At 40.9% G+C, this 23796-nt stretch overlaps 1 protein-coding gene across 1 annotated transcript in view; it reads left to right on the top strand.

Moving 5' to 3' along the window:
• mst1 (macrophage stimulating 1) overlaps positions 1–18863 on the top strand; it is a 67248-nt gene extending 48385 nt beyond the window's left edge. Inside the window, exons 13-18 of the mRNA XM_052018878.1 lie at positions 3978–4092; positions 5137–5214; positions 9685–9831; positions 15555–15661; positions 16291–16430; positions 17306–18863. Of these exons, the coding sequence (XP_051874838.1) occupies positions 3978–4092; positions 5137–5214; positions 9685–9831; positions 15555–15661; positions 16291–16430; positions 17306–17464 (746 nt within the window). The 3' untranslated portion in view covers positions 17465–18863. The remainder of the gene's footprint in view (positions 1–3977; positions 4093–5136; positions 5215–9684; positions 9832–15554; positions 15662–16290; positions 16431–17305) is intronic.
• Positions 18864–23796: the final 4933 nt, after the last annotated feature.

Genomic DNA, 23796 nt, shown 5'->3' with positions numbered 1-23796 from the left:
TTAGGAGCATTGATGTACAGAGAGATCCTGGGTTGTAAGTCCATAGCTACCCAAAAATGGCAACACAAGTATATCGGATGGTAAAGAAGGTATATGGCATACTTGCCTTTATCAGTTGTGTCATTGAGTATAAAAGTTGATAAACCATGTTTTAATTGTATAAAACTTTGGTTAGGCCACATTTGGGGTACTGTGTGAATTTCTGGTCACCTCATTATAGGAAGCATGTGGAAGCTTGGGAGAGAATGCAAAATAGGTTCACTAGGATGTGGCCTGGATTAGAGACTATTGGCTATAAGGATTGGTTGGACAAACTTGTTTTCTCTGAAGTATCAGAGGCTGAGGGGTGACCTGATGGAAGAATATAAAATTATGAGAGGCATAGACGGAGTAGGTAGAGTCATTTCCCCAGGGTGGAAATACTAGAGGGCATAGAGTTAAGGTGAGGGGGGAAAGTTTAAAGGAGACATGTGAGGCAAGTTTCTTTTTTTACACAGAGAGTGGTAGGTGCCTGGAATGCATTGCCAGGGGAGGTGGTGGAAGCAGATATGACAGCAACATTTTAGAGGCATTTAGATAGACACAGGAACAGGCAAGGAATGGAGGGATGTAGGCCATGTGCAGGCAGATGAGATTAGTTTAACTTGGCATTATGGTCTGCACAGTATTGTGGGCTGGAGGGTCTGCTCCAGTGCTGTACTCTTCTGTATTCTATGTTATGAAAGGAAAGGTCAGAAATGAGGACAGTGACAGATGAACATGCAAAGAGAAACAGACAAAACTGAATATATCCCCGTAGTTACATTGCAATACTTTGACATCCACCTGGTCAGATTTAATAAAGCTTTTTGAAGAGCTGAAAAGATTATTCTCATTAGAATCTGGAAAATTTGAGAGGAAACTGAGATTGTTTTTTTTAATGTGAACATTTCATATTCAAAATTCCAAGTGGTTTCACAGAGAGAAGCTGTTTCCACTGGTGGGAGGATTAATAATCACAGATTTAGGATAATTCATGATAGAATTAAGGGGAAGATGTCGAATTATTTTTTTAAATGGTGTGCAGTTTAATCCGATGTGCATTATCTGAGTAAATTTCAAAAGGGAAATCTCTATAGAATTTGGTGAATAAAACAAATACAGTGCATGTGGTGTAAGTGGGATTTTATGTTCCTCAATTTCTGTTCCTCTATGCTCTCTAGTCTCCGATTGTTCACGGTGTATATCCTACCCTTAGTAGCCCTCCCAAAGTACATCACCTCACACTTATCAGAATTCTATCTGCCATTACTCTGCCCATTATAACAATTGATCAATATCATCTTGTAGCCTATGATTACCCTCTTTATTATCAGCAATATCAGCAATTTCTTTGTCATCTGTGAACTTACTAATCATATCTCCCATATTCATCATCCCCTTTTGCCTCCTATTACCAAGCCAACTGAGGATCCATTTTGGCAACTTGCCTTGGATCCCATGGGCTCTAATCTTTTTAACCAGTTACCGCATGGGACCTTGTCAAAGGCGTTAAAGTCCATTTGGAACATATAAATTGTACTACCCTCTTTAAAACATTTTGTTACCTCTTTGAAAAATTCAATCAAATTGGTCACACCCAATAAAGCAACATTGACTATGTTATTAATCCTTGTCTTTCCAATGTTAATCCTGTCCCAAAGAATTGTTTCCAATAATATCCTTATTATTGATGTTAGATTCAAAGGTCCATAATTATCTGGCTTATCCCCGTTGCCCTTCTTGAACAAAGATACCAGATTTGCTGTCCTCCAGTCACCTGGCACCTCACCTTTGGCCAGTGAAGTTTTAAAAATTCTCTTTCAGGGCCCCAGCAATCTCCTTCTTTGCTTCCCTTTGCACCTGGGATATATCTCATCAGGCTCTGAGGATTTATCCATCTTTATGCCTGCTAAGATACTTATTTAATGATAATATGTTCTGAAAGTTTACTATCACCCTCTCTGAATTCACCAACCACAATGTCCTTCTTAGTAGATGAGACATATTCATGTAAGACCTCATCTTTGTCCCTGGCTCCGCACACAGATTGCTGTTTTGGTCCCTAATAGGCCCTACTCTTTCCCTGATTACCCTCTTGCTCTGAATACATTTATAAAATGCTTTGGCATTTTCTTTAATGTCTGACACTGAGATGCTCTGGTCCCAGACTTCTCATCTTCCATCAAGAGCTCTCCATTGGTGCAGTGAACAAAGGAAATGTTTCACCTTATGGAGGTCCCATCTAGTGATTATTGGAATTTGTGCAGTAATGGATTAACTTGATAGCAGAGGGGCTGATGATGTTATAGATTCATATAGTTATACAGCATGGAAACAGGCCCTTCAGCCCTACTTATCCATATTGACCAAGATGCCTATCTACACTTATTCCATCTGCCTGGGTTTCACCTGTATCCCCTAAAGCTTTTCTGTCCATGTATCTGCCCAAAGGTCTTTTGAACATTGTTATTATACATGCCTCAACCACTTCCTCTGGCAGCTCATTCCATATGCCCACCACGCTGTGTGTGAAAAACTTTTAAATCTTTCCCCTCTCACCTTAAACCTATGCCTTCTAATTTTAGATTACCCTACCCTGGGAAAAAGATTGTGACTATCTACCCTATCTATGCCCCTCATAATTTTATAAACTCCCTCAAGGTCACCCCTCAGCTTCCTTTGCTCCAGGGAAAACAATCCCAGCCTATCCACTCTCTCCTTAGAACTACAGCCCTCCAATCCAGGTAACATTTCTGTGAAGCTCTTCTGCACCCTCTCTAGCTTAATTACATCCTTCCTATAGTGTGGCAACCAGGACTGCACACAATATTCAAGGTCTTGTACAGGTGTAACATGACGTCCCAACTTTTGTACTCAATGCCTCGGCTGATGAAGGCAGGCATACTTGTACTTCTTGGTCTCTCTGTTCTACAACACAGCCCAGGGCCCTGTTACTTATTTTTATTCCAAAAATGCAATCCCTTGCCCACTTTCCCGGTTCACAGTCCACCACAAAACCAATTTTCATCTGCAAACTTACTAATCATGCCACCTACGTTATCTTTCAAATCATTTATGATGAACAATAAAGGATACAGCACCAATCCCTGTGGCACACCACTGTTCACAGAGCTCCAATTTGTTAACTCACCCTGGATCCCATGTATTCTAACCTTCTGGACCAGCCTAACAAGCAGGACTTGTCAAAGGCCTCGCTAAAGTCCATGTAGACAATGTCCACCTTGTCAGTTCTCTGGGTCACCTCCTCAAAAATTCAGTCAAATTTGTGAGGCATGATCCCCTATGAACAAAGCCATGTTGATTATTCCTAATCAGCCCTTGCTTTTCCAAATGCAAATAAATCCTGACGCTCAGAATCCCTTCCAGTAACTTTCCCACCATTGATGTAAGGTTCATTGGCCTGGAGTTCCCAGACTTGTCCTTGTAGCCCTTCCTAAATAAACAACATTAGCCATCCTCCAGTCTTCTGGTACCTCACCTGCTGCTAATGAAAATACAAAAATCTCTGCGATTTTCTGCGAACGAATACCCTGCAACAGGCACTACATCAGAAATAGACTTTTCTATTCTGAGCAGAGTTAACATAGTCTATATTAAAGATGCACATAATCAGCATCAGGATTTATTTGTGATAGAAGGGTTTAAGCTGATGTAATTATTTTCCTTTTCAAATTCTTTAGTGCTGAGTTGTCCATGTTTAGGACAACAAAGCAAGCAAGCTGTGGAAATTAACACTTAGAATACATGTATGTATTTATTTAATGGCATTCAATTAGCAGAATCAATTAATTTAAAAGATAGAAAAGGTGGATGTGATTTGGTCAAATTTGCCCAATTTATTTTTTTTCTGAGAGCAGCCCTTACCTGAACTCACTCTTTGCATCTGGACTTTGTCCGTGTTCTGCGTTGAATGGTGCCCTTTATTTCCTTTGCAGATTCAGTTGAATTCGACTCATGTGGTAAACGTGAAGACCGACCATCTCCAAGAATGAGTAGGATTTTGAGAGGTCAACCTGGAAACTCCCCTTGGACCGTCAGTCTTCGCAACAGGTAAATCAGGTGCTGCCATATCATTCCTGGAGGTCCTGAGCGATAGTTTGCACCCAAAAGCTCCGTGTACTTTCTCACAAAGCCAAAGGTGAGATTCCAGCCTCTGAATGCTTGGCCCATTTGCAACCTTCATATCTATGGATTATGTAAGCCAGTACTTCTAATTTTAAGGTATAACTTTACCACTACTTTGGAAAGGAGAGAATTAGAGTGAGCTCCTGAGCAACTAGTTTGTACTCCATGGCAGCTTCTCATGACACTTCTGCAGAAGCTATGAGGACAAGCTGAATGGGTTGTGTTGCATTTACCCGAGCAAACCTCAAGGGTAGATTTTGAAGGAATTGAAAATTAATCTCCAAAAGAGAGGCAGGAGGAAAAGTTATGGACATTGGTAATAGTTTTTTTTTAATGGTTTGAACATTTATTTATTATTTTTAAGATAATAGGTGGGGAGAAAAGTTCGTTTGACAGGTGAGAGACATCCAATATAGTAATAATATGCAGGCCAAATACTGCAAATGCTAGAATTCTGAAACAAAAAAATTGTAGAATGTTAGAAATATTCAGCAGTCCAAACAGCATTTGTGGAGAGAGAAAAACACTGTTCAAGTCATTGCCCTCAAATTTTTTCTCTCTCCACAGACGTTGCCTGGCCTGCTAAGAATTTCCAGCATTTTATGCTGTTATTTCAGGCAATAAAGAGCACATTCCATTTAGAGTGGAAAAGCAGAACAGCATGGGAACAGGCATATATTGGCAGCCAATGATGGGAAGAAGGAATGGGGCTCACCATCACTGGACATTTAAGGAGGAAGTGTGGGGGTAGGTAGCTGGATGTAGGAGTCAATATTACAGCATCCCCAGGAATCTGCAGGGCTACCTCTGGAGTAACAACCTGTCACTGAATCTTTTTAGAACATACTTTTCCAGTACTTTCACTGCTACCCTACTCATAGTCTTCATCCGATGCAAACCTTTATCCTCTATAAAGTCCTGTTGATTTTCCCCGATGTGTAATTTTTATTTGTTTAATTTCTTTTTCAGGGAAGGGAGACATTTTTGTGGTGGGACTCTTGTAAGCAGGAATTGGATCATCAGCTCAAAGCAATGTTTTCCCTCCTGGTATGATGTAACTGTATCTTGCATTGAACTCTTGTAATGGATCTTTGAATGTATACCTAGATTGTCTCATTCATTGAAACAGGGTATGGAATGTGCAAAGCTGAGCTGTTAAGCAACACTGAAGCATCAATAGATTCTTGCATTGTATGGTGTTACAGTGTGGTACTGTTGGCCAAAATACCACAGCTGGAGAATGGAAAGAAACTGAGAAATAAGCAGTGGTCAGCAGGCTAGCAATGCCAACAAGCCACACGTCTCTTTCCAAGGAAGCAAAATCCAGCAGTAACATCCCCACCGAAGCACAGTGACTTGTGGATTCCTGCAGAGAGGGTGGGAGGAGGGAATATTGGGATGGGGTGCAGTTTAAAACCAAACCTTCTACCCAGAACTGATGCAATGCTGAGTAGAAGCTAGCCTGCAGACTGATGTTCACTTCCGAGTTTCCACTTTTTCTCCAACAGTGATATTTTGATCACCTGTGGGGTTCTCAATTCTGACCTAGACCATGGCTCAAACCATGAATCTTTTGGTTTGCTTGGCTCAATTCTATACAGCTTGGTACAATTTGCATTGGCTCTTCAGTGTCATTTACAGCTGTATAGCTATATAGGGCAATCTAGAAGCTCATTCAGTGATTCTGTATTCAAGCTAAGCATCACTGCTTTATTTTGTAGGCAGGCACCCGAACTACAAGGGGGTGGTGGGGAATGAGAAAGGGTTTGTCCATGAGCCAGCCATTTTCCCTTCAGATCTGTATGTTTCTGTGGCTTACTCAGTAACAACATCTTCAAAACCATCCTCCTCGCTGCTGACATTGATTACCTTGCAAAGGGGTTTGTCCAAGTAAAAGCTGAATCATAATTTCCTGAACCTAGGAAAGACCTGTCCCAATGGGAATTGAAGAATGTCACCAGCAAAATCCTTGAAAATTTTGCCCCAGAATAAAAGCAAGATTCTGATAGAAAGGGAAGCAAGCAAGTAGGAGGTCTGCCTATTTGCTGCATTACCAAGCTGATGTATGTTTCAATTATGGAGTAATACATATAGCACAGGAGGCATTATGCCTGTGATAGCTCTTTGAAAGAGATACTGAAATTAACCCGTCTCCACTGCCCTTTCCACGTAGGCAAGAAAATGTCTCCTTTTTATGTTCACGTGAATTCTCTTTTGAAAGTTGTTATTGAAGTTGCTATCTCCATCTCTTCAGCTTGGGCTTCCTAGATCAGCACAGTTCTCCTCACATTTCCGTTGATATTTTGCTAATTACCTTTTAATCTATTTCCTCCTGAATCTTACCCACTTGCTGGTGGACATTGTTTCTCCTTACTCATTGTTTAAAATCCCTTCATTTTTAGTCATATCCATTTACTGAATTTATTAGGCACAATATGTTAAACAAGATTTCTGCTTTGTTTATTCTATTTCAATGCCTAATATCAATTATTGATTGTAAAGCTAAGTCACATGTCTATTGTATAACCTGTGGTTTGATATTAACTCCAGTGCAGACTGACATGGCTGAATCTCCAATTTCTGATCACCTCCAAGGCACAGTAGGTTTAGAAAATTTCATTCTCAGGTTCTTATGTTCAAATGCTCAGTTTCAGGAATAAGGGTGATGAGCTGAGAGCTTGGGTAAGTACATGGGACTATGATACTGTGGCTCTTGCAGAGACTTGGCTGTCATCAGGTCAGGAGTGGATATTGAATATTCCTGGATTTCAGTGTTTTAATAGGGATAGTGTGGGGGGGGGGGAAGAGGAGGAGGGGTGGCGTTACTAGTCAGGGATACTATTACAGCTGCAGAAAGGGTGGATAATGTAGAAGGATCCTCTCTAGAGTCAGTATGGGTGGAAGTTAGGAACAAGAAAGGAGCAGTTACTCTACTGAGAGTATCCTTTAGGCCCCCCAGTAGCAGCAAGGATACTGAGGAGCAGATTAGGAGGCAGATTTTGGAAAGGTGCAAGAATAACAGGGTTGTTATCATGGGAGACTTCAACTTCCCAAATATTGATTGGCACCTGCTTAGTACCAGAGGCAGAGTTTATTAACTGTGTCCAGGACGGATTCCTGTCACAGTATGTTGACAGGCCGACTAGAGGGAATGCCATATTAGATCTAGTATTAGGTAATGAACCGGTTCAGGTGACAGATCTCTCGGTGGGTGAGCATTTGGGGGACAGTGACCACCGCTCCTTAACCTTTAGCATTGTCATGGACAAGGATAGGAGCAGAGAGGACAGGAAGATATTTAATTGGGCAAGGGCAAATTATGAAGCTATAAGGCTAGAACTTGCGAGAGTAAATTGGGATGACGTTTTTGAAGGGATGTGGTTGTTGTTCAAGGATCTCCTGCAGGATGTTTGGGATAAACTTGTCCCGGTGAGGCAGAGAAAGAATGGCAGGGTGAAGGAACCATGGGTGACAAGAGAGGTGGAACAACTAGATAGGAGGAAGAAGGCAGCATACATAAAATGTAGGCAGCAAGGATCAGATAGGGCTCATGAGGAATATAGGGTAGCAAGGAAGGAACTTAAGAAGGGGCTGAGGAGAGCAAGAAGGGGACATGAAAAGGCTTTGGTGAGTAGGGTTAAGGAAAATCCCAAGGCTGTGAAGAGCAAAAGGATGACGAGAGTAAAGGTAGGACCGATTGGAGACAAACATGGGAAGATGTGCCTGGAAGCTGTGGAAGTGGGTGAGGTCCCCAAATTAATACTTCTCTTCAGTATTCACCAAGGAGAGGGGCCTGGATGATGCTGAAGACAGTGTTGGTAAGGTTAATGTTCTAGAGCATGTAGATATCAAGAGAGAGGATGTGTTGGAGCTGTTAGAAAATATTAGAATGTATAAGTCCCCAGGCCCTGAAGGCATATTCCCCAGGCTGCTCTGCGAGGTGAGGGAGGAGATTGCTGAACCGTTGGCTAGGACCTTTGAGTCCTTGTCCACGGGAATGGAACTGGAGGATTGGAGGGTGGCAAATGTTGTCCCCTTATTCAAAAAAGGTCGTAGGGATAGTCCAGGGAATTACAGACCAGTGAGCCTTACGTCTGTGGTGGGCAAGCTGTTGGAAAGGATTCTAAGAGATAGGATCTATGAACATTTAGAGAATCATGGACTGATTAGGGACAGCCAGCATGGCTTTGTGAAGGGAAGATCATGTCTCACAAGCCTAATACGATTCTTTGAGGAGGTGACCAGGAAGATTGATTAGGGTAGTGCAGTGGATGTGGTCTACATGGATTTTAGTAAGGCGTTTGACAAGGTTCCACATGGTAGGCTTCTTCAGAAGGTCAGAGGACATGGGATCTAGGGATGCTTGGCCGTGTTAATTCAGAATTGGCTTGCCTGTAGAAAGCAGAGGTTTGTGTTGGAGGGAGTGCATTCAGATTGGAGGGCTGTGACTAGCGGTGTCCCACAAGGATTGGTTCTGGGACCTCTACTTTTCGTGATATTTATTAATGACTTGGATGAGGGGGTAGAAGGGTGGGTTAGCAAGTTTGCAGATGACCCAAATGTTGGTGGTGTTGTGGATAGTGTGGAGGACTGTCGAAGATTGCAGAGGGATATTGGTAGGATGCAGAGCTGGGCTGACAAGTGGCAGATGGATTCAATCCGGAGAAGTGTGAGGTGCTACACTTTGGAAGGACAAATTCCAAGGCGGAGGACAAGGTTAATGGCAGGATTCTGGGTAGTGTGGAGGAGCAGAGGGATCTGGGGGTTCTTATCCACAGATCACTGAAAGTTGCCTCACAGGTGGATAGGGTAGTTAAGAAAGCTTATGGGATGGTAGCTTTCATAAGTCATGGGATAGTTTAAGAGACGCGAGGTAATGATGCAGCTCTACAAAACTCTAGTTAGACCACACTTGGAGTACTGTGTCCAGTTCTGGTCGCCTCATTATAGGAAGGATGTGGAAGCATTGGAAAGGGTGCAGAGGAGATTTACCAGGATGCTGCCTGGTTTGGTGAGTATGGATTATGAGGAGAGACTAAGGGAGCTAGGGCTTTACTCTTTGGAGAGAAGGAGGATGAGGGGAGACATGATAGAGGTATACAAAATATTAAGAGGAATAGATAGACAGCCAGCACCTCTTTCCCAGGGCACCAATGCTCAATACAAGAGGGCATGGCTTTAAAGAAATGGGTGGGAAGTTCCAGGGAGATATCAGAGGGAGGTTTTTTTAACCCAGAGAGTGGTAGGTGCATGGAATGTGCTGCCCGGGGTGGTGGTGGAGGCAGGTACGTTGGTCAAGTTCAAGAGATTGTTAGATAAGCAGAGGGAGGAATTTAAAATAGGGGGATATGTGGGAGGAAGGGCCTGTATTGTGCTGTATTGTTCTATGGTTCAAATGAGCAGAAGGAAAGGATGAGAATATTGTCCTTTGATGAACTTGTCTTGAACTATCCCATAGATAATACATCCAAATATCAGTTATAAAATGTAAAATCATCTTGTGTCTTTGAATTCTAGTTACACTGAGTTTCGAGGCTATACTGCTTGGATGGGAACTATGCTGAAAAATCCCAAGCCTGGTGACCCAGACAAACAAGCAATCTCCATACAGAGGGCTGTCTGTGGACCAAAGGGATCCAATTTGATCATGTTGGAGTTAGAAAGGTAACCTGTGCAATAACCTCTCATTTCTTTAATTTACTTAATTAATTCACTCTGGGTATATTAGCTCCCGAGAATGTCGAATAGAGGAGTCTTTTTCTTAAACCACCAATCTGTCTGGTGAACTTGCAGTAAACTAGTATGATTAACTTGCTTGGTAGGCTACAGAGGGAGCTAACTAGAGACACAGGATCATATTCACCTATACGCCAGTCCAAATAAGCTTAGCAGAATTCCTTTCCTAATGGACATTAATGAACGAGTTGAAATTTTACAGCAAATTAGTTATTCAGAGAGGATTGATTAGGAAACGCCAGGATGATTTGCTGAAGGCAAATCCTGTTAATTAGCTAGATTTTTTTTTGTGATGTAACAGAGATGGTTGATGAGGGAAATGCAGTTTGCATCAGTCCTGTCCCACATGATGTACATCAAGTTATTCCACACAGAAGGTGGTAGATACATGAAAATTACTTCCAGAGGAAGTGGTGGAGGCAAGTACAATTACAATTTTTAAAAGACATTTAGACAGGTACATGGATAGGAAAGGTCTAGAGGGATATGAGTCAAATGCAGGCAAATGGGACTAGCTTAGATGGGCATCTTGCACAACATGGATGAGTTGGGCCGAAGGGGCTGTTTCCATGCTGTATAACTCTATGATATGGTATATATGAAATTTCAAAAGTCATTTGATAACGTGCTATATAATGGTTTATCAAAATTGAAGTCATGAAATAAAAGTGACTGTAGCAGTATGGATAGATAATTGATGCCGAATGTTTGATGAAAAAACAATTGCTGATGCTGGAATTTTGAAATAAAGACAGGTAATGTTGGAAAAGCTCAGCATGTCAGACAGCATCTCTGGAAAGAGAACATTAATTGTTTCTTTCTATTGATACTGAACATTTGTTGTTTTGACTGGAGGAAAGTATACAGTGGTGCTCTTTTCTTTATATATCTATAAGGATTTGAAACAGAGTATTTACTTAAGTGTTTATTAATACAAGAAGATAACAGGAGCAGGAGTAGGCCACTCAGCCCTGGAGCCTCCTTTGCAATCAACAAGATTATGGCTGATCTACTTCATACAGTATTTTCCAGCCCTATCTTCGTATCTTAATTATCCAGAAATTGATTAATCTTTGCTTTGATTGCAGCCCTCTGGGGTAGAGAATTCCAGATTCAGCACCTTCTCAGTTCAGATATAAATGATCATCCATTATTTTGAGACTATTGCCCCTTGTCATTGATTTCTCAGCATGGGGAAAATCCTTCCCACTTCTAAAGTGAGCACCCTAAAAATTGTGCACAATTTGGTTGGGTCACATCTCACTCCTTTAAAAACTGAGAGTAGAGACCTAATCTACTCAATCTCTACATGACAGACCTGCCATCCCTGGAACCACTTCATTCCAGAATCTAAATGATTTTTGGGAAGGTGATAATCAAGCATCCAAAATCTCCACAGCCACCTCTTTCAAAACTCAATAAAAGTAAATACATCTATTCTCACCAACAAGTTCCTTTCATAATCATTCAACAGTTTTTTGGTTATTGAGTGAATCGAGGAACATGGGGTTTGTGCAGGAAAAAGATGGGCTGAATGGCAGAATAGGCATGGGGGGGTGGGCGGGGGAAGCATCTGCTTCAATTTCTATTTCTTGTGCTCTTGTGTTCAGATGCAATCAGGAAAAGTTAATTTAAGATACAGAAATTGGGAAGGTATTTACCTATATCGATGGTGTTCATCCCTATGAATCAAAAGCAATGGATGCTTGATAGCTGGAATAATTCATGCAATATATGGGGTTCCTTCCTAAAATGGTTAAAATTCAAGGTATAAAAAAATGAATGCACAGAAGTACCCCAAAAATGTTAACAATGCAAAACGTAAAATTGAATTGGACATAAGTTTATTCAAAATTTGTTGGAACAAATTTACTAAAACAAAGTAACTGTCTCCTTGTATTTGGAATGTAGAGTGGTTGCAGAGTTGTACAGATGTATAATGGTACATGAGATCATTCCCCAACAGTGAGGGGGATTTCCAGTGAGAATATAATAATGGCATTGACTTTGGGATGTAGAAAGGCTCAAGATATATATGTGGGACAGGCAGAGGCTTTAGCCCAAACCAGACACAAAACAAAATTTATTGTAAGCAATGTATGTAGCCTTGTATTGTAGTCTACATTTTATCATTTTAAGAGTTTTGTGTTTCTATTTTTATGAAGCGATGAATTAGTATGGGGAGAGAGGAACATTTCTTTGTACAACTGTCAACTGGGGTATGAGCTCCTCCCCAGACAACCTTCAACTACTCCTATGCCATATATATGCACATACACACTCATACACACATATATTGTGGAAATAAACAGGGATAAACACAGTCCAGAATACGAGTCTCTGATCCAAACAGTGAGGAACCAGAAATTTTTGTTGGGGTGGGGGAGGTTGGGATCATTAGTGTGAGTGAAGGCAAGTCAGGTGACCCACCCCCTTGCCCCAACCCAGTGATACGGAATCTGCCACTGGGTCAGTCTGCCAAACTCAGTCATAAATTCAGCAGGGGAGTAAAACGGGATGGCCAATTTGTGTACAGCAAAGAACTATAATCAGCAATGTAATATTGACCAAATAATCTATTTCACTCATAGAACATTACAGCACAGCACAGGCCCTTCAGCCCACAATGTTGTGCCAACATTTTATCCTGCCCTAAGATCTATCTAACCCTTCCCTCCCACATAGCCCCCCATTTCTCTATCATTCATGTGTCTATCTAAGAGTCTTTTAAATGTCCCTAATGTATCTGCCCCCACAACCTCTGCTGGGAGTGTGTTCCACACACCCACCACTCTGTGTAAAAAATTTACCCCTGACATCCCCCTTATATCTGCCTCCAATCAGCTTAAAATTATGTCCCCCTCGTGTTAGCCATTGATGCCCTGGGAAAAAGTCTCTGTCTACTCAATCTATGCCTCATCATCTTATACACCTCTATCAAGTCACCTCTCATCCTCCTTCTCTCCAAGGACAAAAACCCTAGCTCACTCAACCTATCCTAAAAAAATATGCTCTCCAATCCAGGCAGCATATTGACTGAAGGATAAATATTGGTCACATTACCTGGAAAATCTCCCTGTTCTTCTTTGAAGGGTGCCTTGAGATCTTTTAAGGCCAATTGAAAGAACAGACAGGCTTTGACTTAACATTTCTTGCACAACTGTGTTAATCGAAAAGTCAAGTTTATTGTCATATGCACAACTACATGATTGCACAGGTGCAATGAAAAACTTACATGCAGCAGCATCACAGGCATGTAGCATTAGGGACACAACATAAATTATATAAGAAAGAAGTCAATTAGAACAAAAAAAAGTCCATTGTAGTGCAAAGTGGTCATAGTGTTGCTACAAATATACTGAGGTAGTGACTGGGGTTGTATGGGTTGGTTCAAGAACCAAACAGCTGAAGGAAAGTAGCTGTTCTTGAACCTGGTGGTGTGGGACTTCAGGCTTCTGCACCTCCTGCCCAATGGTAGCTGCGAGAAGATGGCATGACCCAGATGGTGGGGATCTTTGATGATAGATGTTGCCCTCTTGAGGCAACGCCTCCTGTAGATACTAATGGCGGGGAGGGATGTGCCTGTGATGTATTGGGCTGCGTCCACTACTATCTGCAGCTTATAATGTTCATGTGCATTTAATTTGCTGTACTATACCATGAGGCATCCAGTCAGGATACTTTCAATAGTACATCTGTAAGAGTTAGAGTGTTTGGTGTCATGCCAAACCTCCTTAATCTTCTAAGAGAGAGATGCTGCTGCTCCTTCCCTGTGAGTACATCTGTATGTTGGGCCAGGTCGGGTCATCCGATATGTTAACGCCCCGGGGAATTTAAAGCTGCTGACCCTCTCTACTGCTGATCCACCAATATAGACTGGCCCTCCTTCCCCTTCCTGAAGTCAATGATGAGTTCTTTAACTGACGTTGAGCAAGAGGTGGTTGTTGCAGCACCAACCAGCTGTCCTATCTCGCTACTGTACGCTAACTCATCACAAACTGTGATTTGTCCAACAACAATGGTGTTGTCAGCGAATTTGTATATGGCATTGGAGCTGTGCTCAGCTACACAGTCACGTGTATAGGGAGTAGAGCAGGCGGCTAAGCACTTAGTCTTGAGGTGCACCTGTATTGCTGGTCAGAGAGGATGAAATGTTGTTACAAATCCTCAATGATTGAAGCCTGCTGTTGAGAAAGTCAAGGATCCATGTGCATAGGGAGGTACAGAGGCCCAGGTCTTGAAGCTTGGTGAAATGTTTGGAGGGGAAGATTGTATTGTACGCTGAGCTGGAGTCAATGAACAGCAGCCTGATGTGTGTACCTGTTGTCCAAATGCACCTGAAGTATCAACCTTAATTATCTCCTTGTCTCCTCATTCATGGAACCTATTCTGACATTCTTGAGATCATGGGTGATTGTGACCTAGCTGAGTATCCACTTTTGTACACACCATAAGACTTTTATTAACATAAAATTATCAATCTCCAATTTAGAATTAACAATTGACCTGGCATCAATTGCCTTTTGCAGGAGTTCCAAATTTCTACTGTATTTTGTTTACAGAAGGGCTTTCTAACTTCACTCCTAAAATACCCGGCTGCAACCTTACATTAGTCTCGTGGTCTTAGGCTTACTAACCTATATAAATTGTTTTCATCTACCTTATCTGTTCTCAGCACCCTAAAAATCATATGATCCTTTTACCATCAAAATTGCAGAGAAGATATCTCTCCTTGTAATTTAACCCTCGGTTCAGGTATCATTCTGGAAAATCTACCTTGTGCTCCTTGCTCACAGAACTACAATTTTGGTTTAATTATGACTTTGTGCATTTATTCTCTTCCATTCTAATCAACTAGACCTTTCCGTGAGCCATACCCCAACTTCAGAGCACATTGATCAGATACTCGCCCACTCCTTTGTATTTAGGAGCGACAACTTGCTGTGCAGTTCAATGACAGTTGGAGATTTGAAGTAGAGGCATCTATTTCAGGCAGTCTTGCTGTCCGTGAACTCCCACAGACTGTGGTATAGGCATACAACATTCCACACCATATCTTGGTCTATTGAAAAGTAAAACGCTGTAAATAATCAACAGGTTAGCAGCATCTGTGGACTGAAACAATGTTAAAGTTTCAGAATAATGTAAGATTACCAACCTGAAAAATTAACTGTTTGTCTCAGATACTGGGCAGTGCAGCAATTTGTGCTGCTGCCTCAGAGCTCTAGCAATCCATATTCAATCCTGATCTCCGGTGGTATAGTATAAAAGTATAAAAAGTAGTTGATGGTTAGTGTGGATTTGGTGGGCCAAACAGCCCGCTTCCATGCTGTATAACTACAAATCCATAAATGCTGCCTGCTGAGTTCTTAAAGCATTTTATTTTGTAAGTCTATATTAATCTACTTTTTAAGTCTCTAAATCTTTATAAGCTGAATAGCTATTTACTAAAGTACTGGATATTTTACTTAATGCTCTAGGCTTACACGTGCCACCAATATTACATGGAAAAAGCAACACAACTTCCTCTCTCTGCACTGAATCCCCACTTTCCCCAAATTTTCAATTTCACTGTTTACAATCCACTCTACTTTTAATAACCGAGTTGCCATTCTCTCCTTGATAACCTAAACTGATTTCTGCCCACACAGACCTGCTGTCTTAAACAGCCGAGTTGCTGTGATCTGTCTACCCCCTCAACGGTACATCATTCCTGAAGGGACCAACTGTGAGATAGCAGGATGGGGCGAGACTCAAGGTAAGGGCAGCTTCCAACTTTTGAGTAAGTGTTCAAACTTCACTCACATTTATCATGCTTTAGATAAATTCCTAATGGTTGTCTGAAGCAGTTTGCTGTTCAATGATCAAAAAAAGAGGATTAACACTGGTACAGTTCCTCCATTCAAATTGAGTGAGACACTGTTAGTGATAATGGTACCAAGTTTAAATCCTAATAGTGATTTCACCCCTTGATCTATAAACAACAGAAGCAAAGGGCACCTTAACCAAACTGGCTACTTACTGCATTTTTGCAAGTTTTTCACTGTATCTATACATCACCACGTGTGCACATGACAATAAACTCAACTTGACTTGAATGTTCTGCCTTTAATATTCGAACAGGCAGTACTTGCAGCACTTTTCAGGTCAGGAAGTTAGATTAAAAATTGTGATGTAGCCAGGGAGAAAATATGAACAATGGAGCAATCTGGTGTGTCCAGACCAAAATGAATCCATGTTTTCTTGCAAAGCCGGAAATACATGGATCTTTAATGAAACCTTCCTGGACACTGTTGGTGTATCCATGCAGAGCCTATGGGCTACAACTCTCTACTACCCCATGTTTCATCTCCTTGGCCCTCCTAATTTCTTATTTTTAATTTGAAGGCACAGGCAATGAGGATGTTCTGAATATCTTGGCAATGCCAGTAATCAATAACAAGGAATGCAATAAGTACTACAGAGGCCGTGTGGCTGAGACAGAGATCTGTGCTAGAACTGGTTTACGGGGAGCTGGAGCTTGTGAGGTAAGCAAGAAAGCAAACAGAAGATGAAGACTGTCTTGGTGCTGAGCCAAACTGAAGTTTATGGCAGTGGCATCAGAGTTTTAATGTAAGAATGTTTCAATATCTCAGAATTCAGATATACGGAGAAGTCACACTGAGGCAGCAGCTGATACTCTTTATTTAGGGTGGGCACTTTATCAGTAGAATTAGGCCTTATCATGCTTTTTAAATTCATGCACAGGATGTCACTTGCAAAGCCAGCATTTATCATCATTTTTCAACTATCCTGAATAGTGGTCCCTCTGAAGTTACATTTAGCTCATTTTATAAACAACACTAAAGTAGTTTCGGTCAGCAGTAATGATATTGGCATTTTATTTGAGATTTAATTAATTACTTTGAGCTCCCAGCTCTCATGATGGGATTTGAACTCAGTAATCCAGGTCCCCATATACTGAAGAGATGTGTAAAAGCAAACTGCAATGATGCTTCATTGTGTTCAAGTCAACATTAACTCCAAGCCAGCAGTGCTTGGTGGGGCCTATAATGGAAATAATATTGCTTAAACTACACATCTGTCAAAATTAGATGTTCCAGCTATAAGGTGTTTCTAAGCCAGTAAGTGATCTGCAGAGTAGGTGGAGTCATGGTACCACTGTGGATGATGGGAGGCATAGGTATGCAGAATAAGTAGACTCCAGGTGTCAGAATAGACATAGAGAGGCAATTGGATTCTGATTAAGTCATAATTTCAACCCGAGGGGATCCTTCTCCAGGTGAGCAATAGGATTAATAACCCATGTGTGAAGAACATTTTTTTCAGGTTGGACAGAGTCAACAAGTAGCATGCATGAGATGCTTCTTTGAAACCTGAAACAATTCCTTGCATCTTTCAGCGTGATTACGGTGGGCCCCTCTCCTGCTTCACCCATGACTGCTGGGTACTTGAAGGAGTCATTATTCCAGGCCGTGGGTGTGGTCGGCCAAATCATCCTGGGATCTTTATCAGAGTCTCAACGTATGTAAACTGGATAAAAAAAGTCATGGATTTATGAGGCTCGACTCAATGAACACATCGTCTCCACTACCCAGCACTCTTTCAATGCATTGTTAATAACAATAATCAGCTTTAACCATTTTGCAGTTTAAAACTAAAGTGTAGTTTGATATTCAAACCTCACATTTGGGAGAACTTGCTATTCAATAGAGCAATGGATCAATTATGTTGGAGGATGTATTATTGAGTGAAGTAATGGATCAATGAATTTGTGTGTGATGCTTGTTTAATTAAGTTGCAGATTTTCAGTATTTACTGCTTTGCAAGTACTAATAAAGATGTTAAAAAAGCCAAGTAGGTTTAAGTAACAGAATCATTACTGCATAACAGAAGGCCATTCAGACCATCATATTAATACCAGGGTTTTTGTCAGAGCAGTTGCAATTTGTCTCATTCACTAGTCCTTTCCTTGCCCTCCATTTTTTTTAAACCCTTAAAAGTACTTATTCATTTCTTTGTGAAAGCTATGATTGAATCTGCCTCCACATCCTTTCAGGCAGTCATTCTAGACACAACAACTTGCTTCATCAAAAAGGGCATGAGGAAAAACATATTTTTAACCAATCAATTTAAATCTGTGCTGTTAAATCTATCAAACTACATCTTAATCTTCTTTAGTCTATATAGAACATCAAGCTTCTCCAGTCCATCATATCCAAATAATTCCACTAAATCCTTTCTGCACCTTTTTTTTGATATCTTCACATTTTAATGTATGCTGCACAATCAATCAACACAATATTCCTCATGGCCAAAATGGTTCTATAGTTTTTCCAACACAACTGCCTTGTTTTTGTTCTCTATTTAAAAAGCCCATAATTCCGCATGCTTTTTTACTGACTGCTTTCTCAACACGTACTGAAAACTTCATTGTTTTATGCATGTCTTATTTCTTTAATAATACCAAAGGGCACAACGTTATTGCCATATTCTAGTTATATCTGGGATTGCTGGTGACAGGTGTGCTGTTAAACCACTCCCCCACCCCCCCAAGCTATTTTGGTACACATCATGATTTGAAATTGTTGGCATTTAATCCTTTGTTGTTACAATTTAACCTGAGTGTCTCTTAGTATGTACCCACATGGAAAATAAAGAGTCAAGTATGTTCCCTGGGAATAATGTACCTTATTTTGTTTGTTGCATTTAAAGTTTAGTTGCTGAGCATCTTTGAAACATTCTCAAATAATCTTATTAAACCTATTACAGATGATGTAATTATAACTACAAAATGATGATTTAAGTATACTTTTTATTTGCACAAACTATAACCACTAACACACATTCAAAAATACTCAATCATTCCAATTTTCAGTGACTTGGACGGCCTGGACCATAATCTGCTTTGTACAACTATATTGATTGGGACAGCTGAATAAACATTGGATTGCACCATGCTTGTTCAACACGAATATCATTATTGCACATCACTGTTAACCATTATCTCCTTGTTCTGTTTGAGAAATGAAATCCTACACCAAAAGGCAACACAGAATACCAAATTTTGAAATGATTTCAACAGAATTCATGCAAACTTATAAGTGTACAGCATTGAAAATGGGAGGAAGTCCATGTTCACTTTTTGCTCTATTGTCAGTAAGGGGACTGGACAAACACCTTCCAAATACAGTATAAACAAGATTGCTCACCCAGCAATCAGCATCATACCAAGTGACTGAATCCATTCTTATTACAGACTACATTTGCTATGGACCCTGGTACCACGTTAATCAATTCTACCTTTCCACTGTATGAAACAAAAACTGGCATTATCCACAATTCTTAACAGCCTGAAATGTAATGATCAAAGTCTTAGGAAACTTAACCAAAGTGAAGAAGATAGGGTGTTTGATAGGGAAGCTACATGTTCAGAGCATGGAAAGAGATAATGTGGGGAGAAGGAAAGGGAATGGTGAAGGAGAAATGAGAGAGGAGGGAAAATGAGTAAAAAGAGAAATGGGGAGAAGTCACAGAAAAAGGAGTGTGAACACAGTAGCTTTGTGGTGATCTTACAAGGCCAACTGTCAGAATTCTGGACCATTGATCCAGAGACACAAGTTCAAATGCAGCTAGGGAATTTAAATTGAAGTAATCAAATAAATACACATTTAAACAAAAAAATCACTACCAATGGCAACCATGAAATTACTGGATTGTTGAAAAAGCTCATTATGATTACTGATGTCCTTTGGGGAGGAAATCTGCCAGCTTTACCCAGTCTAGCCCTAAGATGCCTTACTGATGATTAAGGCAGGAAAAATAACTCACGGAAAAAAATGCAGGAGGTAGCTAACAGAAAACAAACATAAATGGGTCTTTATTTGGTTGGCAAGATGTAAAGATTGGTGCAGGGACCTCATTTTATAATTTATATAAATATCATGGATGAAGAGATGGTTGCTAAAGTTGCTAATGAAACAGAAGTTAGCAGGGAGATAAGTTGTGAAAAGGACAGGTACAAAGGGATACAAATTAATTGAGCAGACAAAGATCTGACAAATGGATTACAATGCAGGAAAATGTGAAATTTTCCACTTTGGCAAGAAAAATAAAAAGTGCATTTTCTAAATAAGAAATTACAGAGCCCTGAGATGTGGAGGAATCTGGGTATCCTAATGCATAATTTGCAAAAAGCTAGCATGCAGATAAAGCATGTAATTAGGAAAGCTGACAGGTGGAATTAAATATAAAAGTAGGTAGGCTAAACTTCAGTTATATAGGGGATTTAGTGAGAGCACCTCTGGACTATAGTGCACTCTATTAGCTTACTTATAAGGAAGAATGTTAACTCTTTGTAAGCAGTTCAGAAAATATTTACTAGACTAATAACTGGAAAGGGTGATTTGTCTTAGGAAGGTTGGACAATCCAGGTTTGTATTTGCTAGAGTTTAGAAGACTGAGAAGTGACTTGAAACACAACATCCTGATGGCTTTGGAGAGGATGTTTCCTCTTGTGGAAGAATCTAGAACCAGGGCTCACTGTTGTGAGAGAAAAGGATGAGAGAAGATTGGGGATTGATTGGGACCTATTTAGGGAGATGATCTTAAGAAACAACACATCCTTCTGCCTGGGTTTGATAGCAAAATCTTCAATTTTAGCTAATGATCAATCTTTCTGTCTTTGTCACAATTGGCTGCTTTCTGCTTGTCATTCATCTGTGATTTTGGCCATTTTTCTACCTCCATTAGGACAGCCTGGGTATATCCTACAGTCCTATTCGTAACAGATGTAAATTATCCTTTTTTGGCTGTGTTAACTGCCATATGTTAACCCATTTGGTCTCACCCTTATTCTTTCCATCCTTCTCTGCAACTTAAAACTAAATTGTTTTTCTCAGTTATGACGAAATCTTGGACCTGAAACACTAACACTTTCTCTTTCCACAGATCTTGCCTGATCAGCATTTTCTGCTTTCTTATGGAGTCAGAGTAATACAGCACGGAAACAGGCTCTTCAGCCCAACTGGTCCATGCCAATCAAGATTCCCACGTAAGCTAGTGTCATTTGCCCATGTTTGGCCCATATCCCTCTAATCCTTTTCTATTCATGTATCTGTCCAAGTACCTTTTAAATGTTGTTAATGTACCTGCCTCAACTACTTCCTCTGGCAGCTCATTCCATATACTGACAACACTGGGTGAAAAAGTTAATCCTGAGGTTCCTATTAAATCTTTCCCCTCTCATTTTAATCCCATGCACTCTAGTTCTTCATTCCCCAACTCAGGGAAAAAGACTGTACGCATTCACCATATCTATGCCCTTCATAATTTTATACACTTCAAGCTCCATCTATCCAGTTATAGCTACAGAATCATGTATGCACACTTTTGCTTCTGATGTTCCTCAGATGATCTATCCCTGCCAACCCCACTTCCTACCTACATGCTGTTCCTTGGTGACGCTACCTCCTCATGAATGCTGACAACATTCACCTCCATCCCTTTTGCCTCCATGAATTACAATTTGTCAAAGATTCAACACCATAAACAGAAACTTCCTCCAAATATTGGTAAGACCAAATCCATTGTCTTTGACTGCATGATAAACTACATCCCCTAGCCACCAACTCCAAACTTCCCCCTAAATTTAAAACCCTTGCTGTTAAATTCAAAACCAGGAAGAACTTCAAAGCACACATCCGTGCCATTAGAGTGACCACCCATTTCTGCCTCTGTAATACTTTCCTCAGTTTGCAGCCAAAAGCCCTGATCCATAACATTAATACTTATAGTCCTGAGTTTTTCAACATAGTCCTGGCTGCCTTCTTTATTCTATCATAAAGCTGACATCATCCAAAACTCTATTATATTCCAACTCTCAATTCCCCCAAAGTGAACTTGGAGAGCTAACATAGGAATCTGATGCAGAGAGAGAACAGAGCACTATTCTCTTCCTTCAGAATGCTGTGGTTTAAGTAAACCATGATCCAAAAGCGAAAAAGTGCAGGAAATCAGAAATAAAAGTGGAGAATTCTGGAAATACTCAGCAGATTGAGCAGAATCTGTAGAGAGAGGGAAACAGTTCATATTTCAGAATGATAACCCCTCATCGCAATTGAGAAAAGTAAAAGAAACAAGCTTAACATTTCAGAGAAAGTGGGTAAATGCAAAGAGAACAAAAGGCCTTTAAAGGAGAGACTGAACGACACAAATGGTGGTGATGACAGTTGAAGGTGGGCGGTAAAGGCCACTGAAAAGCTAAAGTGGGAGCTGTCTGCTAAAGTGCAAGAAGTTTTCAAACAGAAACCAGTAAACATTGCTGTACAGGGGTACCTTGGTGTGCTGGTTCACGAGATGCAAAAAATAAACATGCCTATCAGGATAGATTTTTGGGAGGATATTAGTTCTCTGGTAGAGGATCTACAATCAGGGAATATAGTACCAGTTTAGTTGGATGCCCCCAATTAAAATTAAAATGGAGAAAGATTTCTCCTTTCATTGAGTAGTGAATTTGTAGAATTTTCTACCTCAGGGATGTGGAGCACAAGTAATTAAGTATATGCAAAGAATAAATAAATTGCTTTTTGGATTGTGGGGGGCAGGTGGTCATGAATTCTTGAGATCAGGCAGAAAAGTGGAGTTGAGGCCGATGATCAGATCAAAAGAAGATCTTGCGCAGGAAACATCACCTACCCCTGCTTCTATTTCTTATGTTGTTAGCCAATTTACTTCATAGTTAAAATTATTCCACCTAGAAACATCCTTGTAAACAAATTTCCTTTATAACCTCTCTGCTGTTATCATTTTCTTTGTAATATATGATTAGAACTGTACACAACACTCCATTTGTAGCCTTATTATCAATTTGTAATCTTCCTGTTCTTGTTTTGGAACCAAAAATTGAAAGTATCCCATACTGCTTTTGCAAATAACTTATGTACCCGTCCTGATACATTGAAGCACCCATGGATTTGGCCTCTTTAATCCCTGTTAGCTCCACACTTCTTGATCTCCAAATATTTCCAATATTCCCTTGCTCTGTTTAGCTCCCTTGCCACCATGTGTTATCCCCATTGCTCTGGAATTAACTCCATTTGCTTTTTCATTTTTAATAAATATAGTGAGTACACTTGAGAACAATAAGTTATGTTATGTAATATACTGTGGCGACTCACCTTACCGGTATCGAACCAGCTCCTGAGATCGCGAGCGTCGGAGGCCCCGACCCAAGTTGGCGCGGGGCCCTCCTTCTTCCCCGTTGGGCTAGGAAAGCCCGCGTGCGGGAAGGTCAGGTGACCCGCACATGACGTCAGCGCGGGTACAGAAGCGCGGGAAGAGTTTGAGTATTAAAAGGCACACTGCGCCCATCGGGCAGTCGACTTCTGAGTCCAAGCCACGGACTCCGTGTCTTTATTCTTTAGTGTGTAGGTAGCCGCTACATTGGTGACCCCGACGGGCCCAAATGTTTTTGGACCCACAATGTCTGCGCAACAGGAGGTACAGGCAGTAGCCCTTAAACTGTCGACCTTTTGAACCATCCGGCTCAGTGTCTGGTTCGACCAGGCCGAGGCCCAGTTCCAGATTCGCCAGATCACCAGGGACGACACCAAATACTACTACATGGTGAGCGCCTTTGACCAAGACACCGCAGCCCAGATCAAGGACTTCATCCAGGCGCCCTCAGAGGAGAAGTATGGTAAGTTCAAGACCCTCCTTCTTGAGACTTTCGGCCTTTCCCGACGCGAACGGGCCTCCTGCCTCCTCCACCTCGATGGGTTGGGTGACCCCCCTCCGCGCTCATGAATGAGATGTTGGCCCTGGTAGATGGCCACAAACCCTGCCTGATGTTCGAGCAGGCCTTTCTGGAGCAGTTACCCCACGACATCCACC

Source organism: Pristis pectinata, chromosome 6 (genome assembly GCF_009764475.1).
Source record: "Pristis pectinata isolate sPriPec2 chromosome 6, sPriPec2.1.pri, whole genome shotgun sequence".
Taxonomy (NCBI): Eukaryota; Metazoa; Chordata; class Chondrichthyes; order Rhinopristiformes; family Pristidae; genus Pristis; species Pristis pectinata.
This window is presented reverse-complemented; position numbering and strand designations above follow the sequence as displayed.